We start from the raw sequence: 13,890 nt of genomic DNA on the forward strand, positions 1-13,890 counted from the left end.
CCTGTTGCTGTCGATCATTCAGTTTCGGGACTTCATTACGATGGAATTAATTACTACGAAAAATTTTAAACCAAAATAAATTAATAAAAGTTTTTTTACCTTTGCTCCATTCTAATTGAAGACCCTTTGTCAGTATGATTTTATTATAAGAGGTTTATTTGGGTTTGAAATATAGTTTCTAACTGTGCTATTTTATTTGATCTACTAGTTATTTTAAAAAAAACTATATTAATTAATATTTTTTATTTTATATTTTAGTTCTTTAACTTTATATGAATTTTTAGTGTATCTTTTAAATTCATTATTGGTGATTGAAATGTAATAAAATAGAATTTCTGAAATTTCTACATTATCTTGTTCCAGTGATTGTCTTAAAAAATCTTTTGTATTTACAAAAATACCATTTGGATTTGATTCTGACCGTTTTGTAAATATTTGAGGATATTTTAATGAAATTGTTTTAATTGCTGTTAGGTTATCATCTTTTATTAAAGTTTCAATTAAAAGAGATAATGAAAATTCACCTGCTATAATTGTTTTGTTTATTAAAATGTTATTTAATAATTGATCCATAAATTCTGTTGACATATCTGAAAAATCAATATTATTTAGTGACACATTTTTTGTTTGAATTATATTTTCATATTTGCCAAATAAATAAAGTAAATTAAAGTATTTACGGGGTATTAATTCAATTGTAATTATTTCTTCATTAAATTTAGTATTTCTTTGTTGATGAGTTTGCATTTTTTGGTTATTATTATTATTATTATTGAATTTTATATGTAATTGAATATCTTGATTTTTAATAATTTCATTTGGTATTTGAGTATGTTGGAATATCCATTGAAAAAATTTTAAATTATAAAAGTTATTGATATTTTGAAACATAATATTATCTATCAATCTTTTTGATTTGAAATAATTGATGGCAGTGTGAACATCATCCTCTGATTTCAAACTTTGGCAAAAAGGATAAATAATGGAATGTTGAGTGTTATAAGCAATTGGGTTTTGGTTTGCACTAGAATATACTTCAAAATTCGATAATATTGTATTGGTACGAAACAAAGAATCTCTTTCTTCAATAAAAAAACGTCTACCCAGATTGGTCATTAACTCTTCATAATGTTTAAGAATTGCTAAACTTGAAACATAAAAGCAAAAGGAGTTATCCTTTTTAAACAAAGGACATCTTTTGTGGTTGTTGAAAAAGTAGTCTAATACCTCTGTTGATTGAATACTATTTATTAAAGTTATAGCATCTTTTGGAAATAAACTATTAAATATTCCAATATGTTGATTGAATATCACTCGAATTAATTCTAAATTATTGCTTAAGAGTGTTTTCTTTAGAAATATAAATAAATCTGATCCAACATAACATTTTTTCTGTACAAGTAGTTCGGAAGCATCTAAATAAAGTTGATAATCGGTAATTTTGTATTCAAATAATATATTAAGAAAGATGGTTTCTTTTTTCATTTGTTCTAAAAATAATTGTTTACCATTCAATAAAATATAGTAGTGTGGTGGGAAAGGTTGTTGTATTATTTGAAATAATAGCTTTATGTATTTTAATATCCATTGATTATAATTATTATTATTATTATTATTATTATTTAAACAAAGATTTTCCAATATGAGATGGCTTAAAGTTGATTTTAATAGTTTTTGTGTAAATACTGTTGATGATTTTAATCTTAAAATTTTGATTTTCTCAATTTGATTATGCTCTATTTGTTCATAAAGTAATGGTAAGTATTCTACAGTTTTAATGAGTTGATTTAAATTTTTAAGATTTGATAAGTCAAAATTAGAAAAAGAGAAAATAAAGCATTTCTTATCATGATCGTTCGTTTTATTTCTTGATTTAAAACCTATTGAATTTAAATATTTGATCATTTTAATAGATTTATAAGTCTTTACGCTTATACCTGTGCCTGAAAAGTTTTCTTGAAATTGTGCATAGTTGTTTAGTTCTTTTAATACTGCGATATTTGCTGTTGCAATTGCATCTTTAAAAAAAATATTTCTTGTATCTGAATAGTTTGAAAATAATTGTTTATAGAATGATCTATTGGACGGTGTATCTTTGAAAATCCTTTCACATATGGTTTCATGACCAAAAACTAAATCTTGAGCATTTTTTACTTTATCTCTTAAAATTTCTTCACCATTTGTGTATCTTCTTAATATTAAATCAACTGAGAATAGTCTATCATAATTGAGTGATCTACCGAATGTAAAATTTGAAAATATATTCTTAAAAATTATTTTATTTCTAAAAATTGCCCAAAATAAGTTTTCTTGTGGTGAGATATCCATAATTGTTAGTTGTACCCTATCTTTGTTGAATGCATTGATTGATTCTTTTTTTTGTTTTTCGATTGCAAATCTTTGTTGTAACTCTACAAAGGCTACAACTCTATTGTAAATAACACTTTTTCTACCAATTGTATTGATACCAAATTTTTTTGCCAATTCTTTAATATCTTCTTCTTTTAATTTATTATAATCTTTTTTTATGAATTCATTATATTCTTTATCAAAATCACTATTGAAATATGATATTATTTGATTTAGTTTGTTTTCATCATTAGTATGATTTGTTTTATTTTTTTTATTATTATTATTACTATTATCTGAAGCTTCAATAGATCTTTTATTATTCTTTTTTTATATTTTCTTTATTTTTTTATGCATAAAATATATAAAATAACTAAAATATTAAATAAATAAAATTAAAAAAAAATGAAAAAATTTGTAAAAAAAGCTTGGGGAAAAATTATTTTTTTAAAATAAATTTTTTTAATTTTATTTTTTTATTTTATTTGAATTTATTATCAGATGTTTTTCTGCAACTGAACACCTCCAACCACATTTTTTGTATAAAAACGAAAATAATGTTGATCTCAAATATGGAAAAGAAGAAGATGATGAAAACGGTCAATTGCAAATATTGGAAATGACTTTAGTGGTATTATTACTCGTTGCGGTGTAAAAAAATTAAAAATCGGTGATGAAGTACTTGGGGTTGCTCCAAAGGCTAGTGGATCAAATGTTATTTTGGACCAAAAATATGTTTATTTTAAACCATCGAATATCACACATATTCAAGCAGCATCTATTCCAACAATTTATATTACCACATTACACAGTATTTACTATATTGGTTTTGGTACAATTCATATTATCCGAGGCTCATCCATAGATAACACAGGTACTTTTGAACATAGCTCAAACATATTTTTAGGTTTGTCACCCAATGGAATGCTAAAAGATAATAATTTAAATTCATCATCAGAAGAGTATGAGTTTATAGAAAAAGCCATTATTAGTAATAAAGGAATATGGAGATGTATCGAAAATGAAGCAAAAGATGACAATGTAATAGAATTACCATTCTACAACAATGGGGATTTAGAAATCCACGGAACATCTCATACAGAATTTAAGTATCTTCATCAAGAAAAAGGCTCTATTAATCTATTAGATGGCGGCTCTATTGGATCAAATACTTCAATTCATTTAAATTATGGTTCAATTTTGGGAAATGGTACTATACATGGTAATATCAATAGTAGCAATGGTGAAATTGGTCACCTATTCGAACTAAATGATCTTTTAATCAATGGTAATTTACAAGCAGATCAAACTATTTTAATTCACTCAGCAGCAGGTGGTGTCGATCTATCATCATTAGAACTATTAAAGTGTAAACAACACAAAGGCTATATATTTTTAACAGTCGGTTCAAAAGATAAAGAAGAATACTTAATAGATAAATATGGCTCATTTATTACTGGTATCTATTCATCAAGAAATAAAAACTATGTTCATCAAATTAAAAGCAAATTAAAACAATTAGAATGTGACAAAGATCATCAGGGTGTAGATTTAATATTAAATACACATTTGGAAGAATTGTAGATCTTTCAGTTACACATTTAACACCAAACGACTATATTATAAACAATCACTATAAATACAACTATGGATATAATAATGTAGAACTTGGAAAAATACCAGTTAAATTGTTTAGAAATTACCTCTAAAAAATCATTGGATTGGTGATGGCAAATAAATTAGAACTAATTCCAATCATTGAATATTCAAATGATCAATTTAAAGATGCACTTGAATATATTAATCAAAGACAACATATTGGTAAAATAGTAGTAAATCATGATATAGATATGTTATCAAGAGTATTTAGTGAACAGAAACAAAGTGACGCAATTATTATGAAGAACAGCTATGATATATCAAGATTAGATATTGGTAAAAACATATTAGTAACAGGTCAAACAGGTATTATATTAGAAATAATGAAATGGCTTGTTAAATATTCAAATATTCAAATCGATAATATTATAATTTTATCAAAATCACCATTAAAATGGGAATTAGAACTATTAATGAATACAACTAAACATCAAAAAGACAATACAATTAATTTCCACTTTATTCAAGCCGATATTGAAGATAGTAATAAAGTTCACAATCTTTAAATCAATAGTATATCCCAATCACTAGATATTATTATTAAAATAAAAAAAATTTAAAATCATTAAAAATTAATAAAAACTATTGCAGTGATAATTAATTATTTTAATGAACATAATGATTTTTATGAAAAAACATTTATATTATATTTATTAAATTATATTTTTGATTTTTTGAATAATTTATAAAAAAATATTTTGGATCCTAAACAACGTGGTGATTTATAAATGATAAATAAAAAAATGATGAGAATAACAATGAAAAAACATGCACCACCTACGATAATACCTGCTAATTGTGATTTGGTAAGGCCTGAGCTATCTTTACAACTTGAACCTACAGAGTTTGAATCTAATAATATACTGAAATCTGGATCAATTACTACATTATCGGTAAATTGATTAATATTAATACCAATGTAGGATTGAGATGTTTGATGATCATTTATCAAAGCATCATTCATTGATGAATCTAAAATTGTATTTGTTAATGTTGAAAGTTTTGTGTCATCAATGATACATCTTTTGACGAATCTGCCATAGAATGAATGATTATCAACTTGAAGTTTTAAATAGTCAGAATTTTCCCTTGTTAAATTACCAAACTGTGCATTTGAACATGAATCTGTGCTATTGGTTTGAATAGACGCTTTCATTATTAATTGTAATGTATTTAGTTTAGTTGAAAATGGATAGCTTGTAATATTGATTGTATATTTAATAGTTGAAGGATTCATCTCTAGCTGTTGACCTGCAAAAAATATAGATTGACTTTCCTTATACCAGATTAAAGTTGCAGTGATATTGGATACCTGTTTATTGTCTTTTTTGATAATTGATGAATAGCTATATTGGGTGCTAATAGAGTCGTTCGATATTAATCTATACTCCCATTGATCAAAAATATATCTGTTTACTTCTTTTGATTCAATATCCAATTCTTTTATACCAACGATTGATACAATACTTGTAAATGATATATCTTCACCGATTGTAATATTAGTTGATGGAGTAGTTTCATTAATTTTTGGTGGTGGCACTGTAACAATCTTTGACATACAGTCATTGCTTGTCCATGGGGAAATACATTTACAGCCTTTTGGATAGCATATACCTTGTTCTGGACCTCCACACAATGGTGTACCTTTGCAATTGGAGCTATTGTTACTTTCTTCTCCATCAGTTGGAAAATTAAAAACTTCTGGGTAAATTGTTAAAGGTAAACTATAAACACCATTGCTATTAGATGCACTGACTCTGACAGGTGAATTGGTTGGTTTGGTTGTTGAAAAATAAATTGCAGTTGATGATCTATAGAGAGGTGTTATGTTTTGAATGGTGCCATCACTATATTGAATTCTAAAATCTATAGCCAAATGTAGTAACAAACCATAGATCCAAAGACCACCCAAACCTGTACTTGATAGTTTTGAAGAGCTTTCAATAAGTGGAAAGCTATTGTCAGCAGCACCAATAACTGCAGAATCAGGGAATTTGAGCTTTATTTCTTCATTGTAGAAACCAGCTAAAGTACCAGCATTTGAAATAACACCATAAAGTTGGAAATAAATGATCTCCCCATTATCAACCAATAGATAAGGTACTTCGAGGAAAGATTGAAAAACTGAATTTGTATCATTACTGGATATTAATATCGTTTTCTCTGATTTAGCATATCTATAAGCTGATGCAGATATATAAACGGTTGGCAAAAAGTTTGAAATACCGTTTTGGTGATAAACATCATACTCGAATACCAAAGTTCTAGATTCTTTAGTTACACCAAATGAAAATTGAGAGCTTGATGTTACAGTAAATGAACTTAAACTTGGTTTAATATTAAAACCACCACTTGGTGACAATGAGGGACATTCTACTGATAAAGATAATGATTTTAATCCTCCTTGGAACAATGAATAAAAGGGATTCTTTTTATTAACTTTAATGGAACTATACTCTGTAAAATAGCCTTCAGTATCTTCAAAATATGCATAGACAATTGAATAAAATTGGGTTGCACATTTTGCTGTTGTTTTAAACGAGGCAGAATAAACCCCCTTAAAAACTGTACCACCATTGGCCATATTGGCTGGAGTGATTGTAATATTTCTCTCACTTAAATCGCTAGAAGCTTTTACTGTTATAATTCCTTTACTAAAGCCATTTGATCCCTCCTCTATGGTAAAGACCCATCCAACATCATTTGAATTTGCAATGTGTGATATTTCAGTTACTATTGGTCCAAATAAATCAACATCTATTTAATTTTAAAGCAAATTTTTAGTAAAAGAGTTAAATAATAAATATTATATAAAAAAAACCTCTTACTTTTTGATTCAGCAATTCTTAATTGATAACTACTTGGCAAAGCAAAACTATAATAGTTTATAGTGTCCAATGAATCTAATGTTATCATGTAACTAACATCACCAGGTTTAATATTCTTTGGTATATTAAATTCCAATTCATGTTGTTGAGAAGCTTCGTGAAAGGTTGAATAAACTGATTCTTTTCTTTCATTTGCTCTATAATCTGAATAGACAAATGTAACTTTAACTTCTCTACCAAATGGATAATTATTTAACCTTATTAACATTTTATTTGAATGACCAGTATCGGTAACATTTAAGTCATTATAAAGGAATGATACACTTCTTAATCCATTTAAATAATCAAAACCTAAAAAAAGTAAAAAAAAAAAAATGAAAGGTTAATATATATGATTTAAGATATTATTAACCATATTATTCTTTACTTACTCGATGGAAGTTTATCTAAATCCTGAATACCATACAATGATTGAACTTTATTATTGATATTATATTTGTAATTTGAACCCACTATATATTCATTTGATAATTCGGAATATGTTTTTAAAACTATTTTATAAATATTAAATCTTGGTAGTGTAATTTGAAGAATTTGCGTCTTACTATTTCTTGATAATAATCTTGTGCTAATTTCGCCCAATGAATACATTTTATATATATTATTTTCTGATGTGTAAATAGTTATTAAATCCAAATCACCTAAACTACAGCTTGTTTCCATCAACAATATCATTTTACCCTTTGGTATTAAATCTAATTGGTATTTAGTAATAACTGGATACATTTCCTGTTTAATTGTTTCTGTAGCTAAGATATGAATGAATGAGTTTATTATTAGATATCTTAATAATTTTATTTCTTGAATATTATATTATTAATACTTACAACCAGGTATTAAAGTAAATTCACGAAATAGATTATTATCAAAATATACATTTATATATTTTTTAGTCATCGTGGAATTTGAAACTATAAAAAGGCCCGAAAGTTCTACCGATATAGCATTATTTATAGATGATTTAAACCCAAAAGGAAACTTAAAGATAGGAAGACCAGGTTTCTCTAAAGATACAGAAAACATCTCTGTTGTGTTGAAAAATTCAATGCCTACCAAAATAATAATACTAGGAAAGCTATAACTAATAGACCAATATTTTGTATTTATTAATAATAAACCTATTTAAAATTATTAGTATTAATAATAATAGTTATCTATTTTTTAAAATTATAAATAACAAATATTTACCTTCTTGTTTATATTGGGTGTTATATTGAGCAAGAAAACCATCTGCCTTATAAAAACATAATGAATAGTTGATATTTTTTAAGGGATCACTTGCAATTGGTGCTAAAAAAGTATAATTTGTGTTATCTTTTGAACCAATCAAATATGGTTCATTGAATGACGAAGGGTTATCATTAGTTAAAAAAAAGTAATTATTGGGTCCTTGGAAATTTGACAATCTTAGATATAATGTATCTGTGAATACATTTGAATTATCAGCATTTGGATAATATGAAATAGTTGGAATATTATCAACGTCTAATATAATAATAATAATAATAATTGAATTTTAATATTAATAATTGTTGTATTCGTATATTTAAATATTTTTTACTTACATCTTAAAAGAGAGGAGGGGGGATTTATGGTTAAACTACCATCTGAAATCAAAAATGTAATGGTTCTTTTAAAAAAAAAGAAGTTGATTAAATTATATTTAAATGTTATAAAATATGTGTCATTTCCTAAATAATGTTGGATCGTCTCTCCTTTTTCTTTAAAATCCCATACAATATTTTCCCTTTGAAAATTCTTAAACTTTACTATCATTGCAAGCACATTATAAAAAATCCCAAAATTGTAAAACTCTAAGTTTAAAGCAGCCGGTTCTATTTCTATTTTTTTTTTTTTTTTTTAAAATAATATAAATAAAGAATAAGATCTTTAGTATTTGTTTTATAATGAATAATATAATCTAATTATGATTAAATAATTTTATTTACTTACTATAGCAATTAAAATTTAAATTTTTAGAATAAAAACTAGTTGGGGTACTAATATCAACAGATTGAATAATTTGTGTGTTTTGTGTTATATTTGTTTTTAATATTCCAAGTACTTGACTTGAAATCCCATCAGAGCTACTATTACTTGTTATTATTACAGTACTAGATGTTGATATAATATTGTTTACTATAGAATTCGATGTCACTTTGAAAGGTATTTCAAAGGAGCAACTCGTTGAGGACGATGTTGAGGGGTATCCATAAAAATTAGTTGTACCATTCCCAAAATATAACTCCTCGAAACTTACTTCTAATGTTTGGCTAGAGATACATTTAAATATAATAAAATAATAAAATAAAAAAAATAATTTGGTTTTGTTCATATTTTTTTCCAAACACAAAATAAAAAATATCTTTTGAAAAATTTTTTAAAAAAAAAAAAAAAAAATAAAAAAAAAAACAATTTAGAAAAAGGTTTGGTTTGGGAACGATATTCTCACGAGTAGAAAAAAAGAAAAAAATTTTATTTAAAAACTGGTTTGATTATTATTTTTTTTTTTTTTTAGAGTATTTTGATTGTCTAAAAATTGATTAAAAGTGATTGAACTTTTAGGTATTGACTTAAAATGTTTTTTAAAATGATCCAAACATTCATCTAAAGGTTTATTATCGATTGTGATTATATACTCTACAGTTTTGCTACTTTTGATAAATATTTCTATCACGTCTTCTTCAAGTTTATTTTTACTGGTTTCGCTAAATAAGTCGATATATTGAGAAAAAACATAATCCTCTAACTCCATTGTGATGGTTTTTAAAGTCTCTAAATTATTTTTTAAAAGATGATATAAAAAACTAAAATAGCAATCGTTAGTTTTGAATCCCTGAATTGAAATATTTTCTAGACCACTTTGTTTTATTATATTATCATAACCTAAATTACTATCTATATTATTATCACCATTATTTGTTTTTCTTTTTGAATTTTCAAATAAATATTGATAATAAAAATCTGGATAGGGTGATTCGCATTGATTATTATAACCGTAATAACTTGTGATATGTATATTTTTTAATGAAGGCATTTTTGGTGGATACACTAAATAATTATGACCTTCTGAAAGACTATCTGCGAAATTATCATCCAAATCTACACAAAAATGGTCATTTTTTACTCTATCGTTTAGTACACTTTTATCTATTAAATAATACTCGTCGCTGTTAATATGAAATGTTTCTATGGTTGAAAATAACTCCTCCAACTCTTTGGCACCTATTTCGTATGGTATTTGGCTTATGGAATTGTAGCTGAAATATAGAGGTGGCTGTTTTATTAAATTGTACTGAATGTTATTACTATTATAATAAATCGATCCTTTGGACCACTCGTAATAAAAGCTGTTATCCAAAAGATAGTTGTTGATTATTTTCGATAATACCCTAAAAAATTGCTTCGATACTAGTGCTAAAACAGATAGTTTTTTTAATGATAGTTGGTAGTTTAATGATTTATTATGCCTTACTAGTTTGAACACTGATTTTACATGATAGCTTTCTTTATCCAATAACGTAAACTCCAATATATTTTGAATAACGATATCTGGTATATTGATTATATATTCGCAACTATTATTATTAATTCCTCTATTACTAATTATATTATTGTTTTTATTTATTATATGTTTTAGAAAATAATCTATTTTAAAATTTGTATTCTCTGTATTACAATTACCATACAACACCCATTCCTTTAACTATATTTTAATTTTTATTAATATATTATATATATGATAACATACATATTTATTTTTTTGATTTTTATTATTTATTTATAAATTGTTATGCTACCTTTTTATCAAAAATACAATTATATAGGTTTTCATTACCTTCTGCCCTATAATAATCATCATTATAGTTTGAAATGCTGAGTGTATTGAACCTTTGATCTATTAATTCTCTATTATTTTCATAATTATCTATAATCCACTTTTCAAACTAATAGTTTTTTTAAAAAATAATATTACTTAGTATAATTTTATTTATTATTATTAAAATGATTTTTTAATATATACCCTTTTATCTTTAATAATCTTATTAAATATTTCTTTTAAGATTAGTTTGCTATAAAAAGTTTTTATTCTACCAAGCTTACTAAAAACTTTGTTTGATGGATCAAAAAACACATCCACAATAAAATTTGTATACCCTTCTCTATCTATATAGTATATGGGTTTAGATAAATGATATTCTCCAAAATATTCAACTGCCAATTCCCTAATTTCTTCACATTCTTTATATTTTCTATAAAAGTTGATTATTTTAATTAAATTTAATAAAGTAAATTTTTCATATTTATTTTTTTTAAAGTTATCAATTATTTTTTTTTCATTATTATTATTATTATTGCTATTATTACTATTATCTATATTACTATTATATTTTGTGTTATTGATATAATTAATGTTATTATCTAACTTTTGTTTTTTTAGTGGCATTCTTTTTAAAAATAAAATGAAAAAAAAAAAAAAAATTTTAAATAAAATATCTTTTTTTTTTTTTTTTTTTTAAAATAATTTTATTATTCATAATTTTAAAAATAGAAAAAAAAAAATGTTTTAAAACTTTTGAATTATTATGATATTATTTTTAAAAAATTTAAATTATTTAAAAAAATATCTTGATTTATAAATTTTCCCATAAAAAATTTTAAATCTGATTATACATTTTTTTTGTGGAAAAATCGTAAAAATTAAAAAAAAATCTATTATTTCCATAAACAAGATAATTATTAATAAAAAATAAAACTATTCATATGAAATACAATAATTTTTTTTATTTATGAAGTCGAATTTCTAAAATTAATAATAAAATTAAAATAAAAGTAAATTAAAAATAAATTTTCATTTTTAATTTAACTAAATTTTTTTATAAATAGATAATAATAATATTTATTCATCGGAATTAAACTTATAAAGTATTAAACTATATAGAAATAATATTTGAAATTAATTAATATTTTTTTTTAAATCATTTTTTTAAAATTAGCTAGGTATTCAGGATATCATTTAGGAGAGAATTTAATGAATTTTTCAAATCAAAATATAGAATAAATTATAATTCTCAATTTAAAACTATAAAATAAAATAAAACCTATACAGCTATATCAAATTAAATAAATATAAATTATAATAATTTAATAAAAACATTATTAAACAATTGAATATTTTTTAATTTATTTTTTAATTTATTTTTTTTTAAAAATTTTTTAAATTTCTTTTTTTTTTTTTCATTTATTAAAATTAAAGCTTTCATTCACCCACACTCTTTTTTTACATCCAGCTTATATTTTTTTATACATTAAATCATAAAATTTATTTTTTTATTTTTTACACTTATATACATTTAATTTTATTTTAAATAATTATTATTTAATTTTTTAAAAAAAATGATTCATATTTTATTATTGTGCATTTTATTTATTGTTGTTGGTGCCATTTTTTATTATTGTTTTGGAAAGTTCATCTTCAAGAAAAAAAACCGTTGCCGTTGCCGTTGCTCTACCATTAAAGGGGAATACTGCCCACATTGTGCCTTTAATTCCGATTTCTGGGATAAGGTACATATAGAAAGTCTACATCTTGGATACGATCATAGAGACTATCGTGACAGACTACATGGAATACACTCATTAGAAAGATCTATGCTCGATGATGAACAAGTACAACAAAATCTACGATTATACCAACAACAAACAAAACAACAACAACAACATGAACTACCATATCAACAACAAATGAACCTAGAACATCACCAGATAATGCAACTACGTCAACAACAACAACTAGAAAAACAACAACTATACCAACAACAAGAACAAGAAAGACAAAGTCTACAACAACATCAAAGAATTCAACAAGAACATCTATTTTTTCAAATTCAACAACAACATCTACAACAACTAGAACAACTACATCAACAAAAGCTACAAAGACTACAACAACAAAAACAACAACATTTTTTTTGGAGATACTTTTAAGTAATTATTACTTAAAAAAATTCTTTAGTTGATGTAATATTAGTTGTACCGAATAAATGTGTATGTGTGCTTATTCTAGGTAGTAAGCCAATTAAAAACAAGATAGAATCAAATCAATAGAAAATTAAAAGTAATTAATGAAGAGTTCTAATTAGATCGTTCAATTCCGTTTTTTGTATTCATCGTGGTGGTAAAGAATAGTTTAGGTCAATTTATCAACAATCTATTTCAACCATATTTAGTAAGTATAATTATAATTATAATTTTTTAAAAAATTTAAAAAAAAAAATTGATTCTAATTTTTTTTAATAGTCTTCAAAAGAATGGTTATCAGGTGAAAATAATGTACCAATTTCAATGAGTTTAAATCAAATTGATAATCAAGTTCAAGATTTTGATGATTTATCAGTTTCATCACCATTATAAGAACCAGAAAAGAAAATAACATTTTTGAAATAACTATAATAATGAATCATCAGCTTCAGAAAATTTACAAGAAGAACATTAAGAAAAATCATCACCCAGCATCACCAATTGACTCATCATCTTAAATACAAAAGAAAATATTCATCGTACTAGCTACGTACCAAAAGTTGTAAGAGCTCAACAATATAATAAAGATGAAGATGAAAATGAAGAAGATCTTTTAGATTTTGAAACGGATTAATATTAAAATCGAAGGCGATTAAATTAATAGTTTTGATAATTCATTCTATATTTCTTTTTACGAAATAGATGAAGACCAAATTATTAATAAAATCGTTTCATTCTATGTTTCAATTATTAAATCGTTAAATTTAAGAAAGTCAACTTCATCATCCAAGAACAAATCACATCTTTATCAACATTTCAAATAAGAATAGCTCCAGTTCTTCCACAAGCAGGGGTCAATTGAAAAGAAGAAATAGATTTTAAAGTGACATTATCCAAAGAAAAAGCAAAAAGGAAAGATGGAATGAAAAACTAAATTAACACCTCAAGTATTGTATATGGTTTGGAACAAGCA

General features: G+C 24.2%; 6 protein-coding genes across 6 annotated transcripts; 4 read left to right on the plus strand and 2 right to left on the minus strand.

The window, feature by feature from the left end:
* Positions 1 to 228: 228 nt before the first annotated feature.
* On the minus strand, positions 229 to 2,884 carry DICPUDRAFT_83501 (uncharacterized protein; the record flags this gene model as incomplete). Its single annotated transcript, XM_003292852.1, has 2 exons — positions 229 to 2,673; positions 2,873 to 2,884. 2 exons carry the CDS (start codon positions 2,882 to 2,884, stop codon positions 229 to 231), a joined length of 2,457 nt encoding a protein of 818 aa, XP_003292900.1.
* A 389-nt stretch (positions 2,885 to 3,273) lies between these two features.
* Positions 3,274 to 3,933, plus strand: DICPUDRAFT_83502 (uncharacterized protein; the record flags this gene model as incomplete). Its single annotated transcript, XM_003292847.1, has 1 exon — positions 3,274 to 3,933. One exon carries the CDS (start codon positions 3,274 to 3,276, stop codon positions 3,931 to 3,933), a length of 660 nt encoding a protein of 219 aa, XP_003292895.1.
* Positions 3,934 to 4,076: 143 nt separating this feature from the next.
* DICPUDRAFT_83503 (uncharacterized protein) lies at positions 4,077 to 4,514 on the plus strand (the record flags this gene model as incomplete). The annotated part of the gene is made up of 1 exon (XM_003292848.1): positions 4,077 to 4,514. The coding sequence occupies one exon, from the start codon at positions 4,077 to 4,079 to the stop codon at positions 4,512 to 4,514; it is 438 nt and encodes a 145-aa protein (XP_003292896.1).
* Positions 4,515 to 4,666: 152 nt separating this feature from the next.
* DICPUDRAFT_157675 (uncharacterized protein) lies at positions 4,667 to 11,343 on the minus strand (the record flags this gene model as incomplete). The annotated part of the gene is made up of 8 exons (XM_003292853.1): positions 4,667 to 6,765; positions 6,837 to 7,187; positions 7,268 to 7,387; positions 8,085 to 8,381; positions 9,498 to 10,173; positions 10,372 to 10,490; positions 10,735 to 10,805; positions 11,054 to 11,343. The coding sequence occupies 8 exons, from the start codon at positions 11,341 to 11,343 to the stop codon at positions 4,667 to 4,669; spliced, it is 4,023 nt and encodes a 1,340-aa protein (XP_003292901.1).
* A 950-nt stretch (positions 11,344 to 12,293) lies between these two features.
* Positions 12,294 to 12,884, plus strand: DICPUDRAFT_83505 (uncharacterized protein; the record flags this gene model as incomplete). Its single annotated transcript, XM_003292849.1, has 1 exon — positions 12,294 to 12,884. One exon carries the CDS (start codon positions 12,294 to 12,296, stop codon positions 12,882 to 12,884), a length of 591 nt encoding a protein of 196 aa, XP_003292897.1.
* Positions 12,885 to 12,940: 56 nt separating this feature from the next.
* Positions 12,941 to 13,310, plus strand: DICPUDRAFT_157677 (uncharacterized protein; the record flags this gene model as incomplete). Its single annotated transcript, XM_003292850.1, has 3 exons — positions 12,941 to 12,944; positions 13,091 to 13,125; positions 13,197 to 13,310. The coding sequence occupies 3 exons, from the start codon at positions 12,941 to 12,943 to the stop codon at positions 13,308 to 13,310; spliced, it is 153 nt and encodes a 50-aa protein (XP_003292898.1).
* Between the last annotated feature and the right edge of the window lie 580 nt (positions 13,311 to 13,890).

The sequence above is a fragment of the Dictyostelium purpureum genome (assembly GCF_000190715.1).
Source record: "Dictyostelium purpureum unplaced genomic scaffold DICPUscaffold_379, whole genome shotgun sequence".
Lineage (NCBI taxonomy): Eukaryota > Evosea > Eumycetozoa > Dictyosteliales > Dictyosteliaceae > Dictyostelium > Dictyostelium purpureum.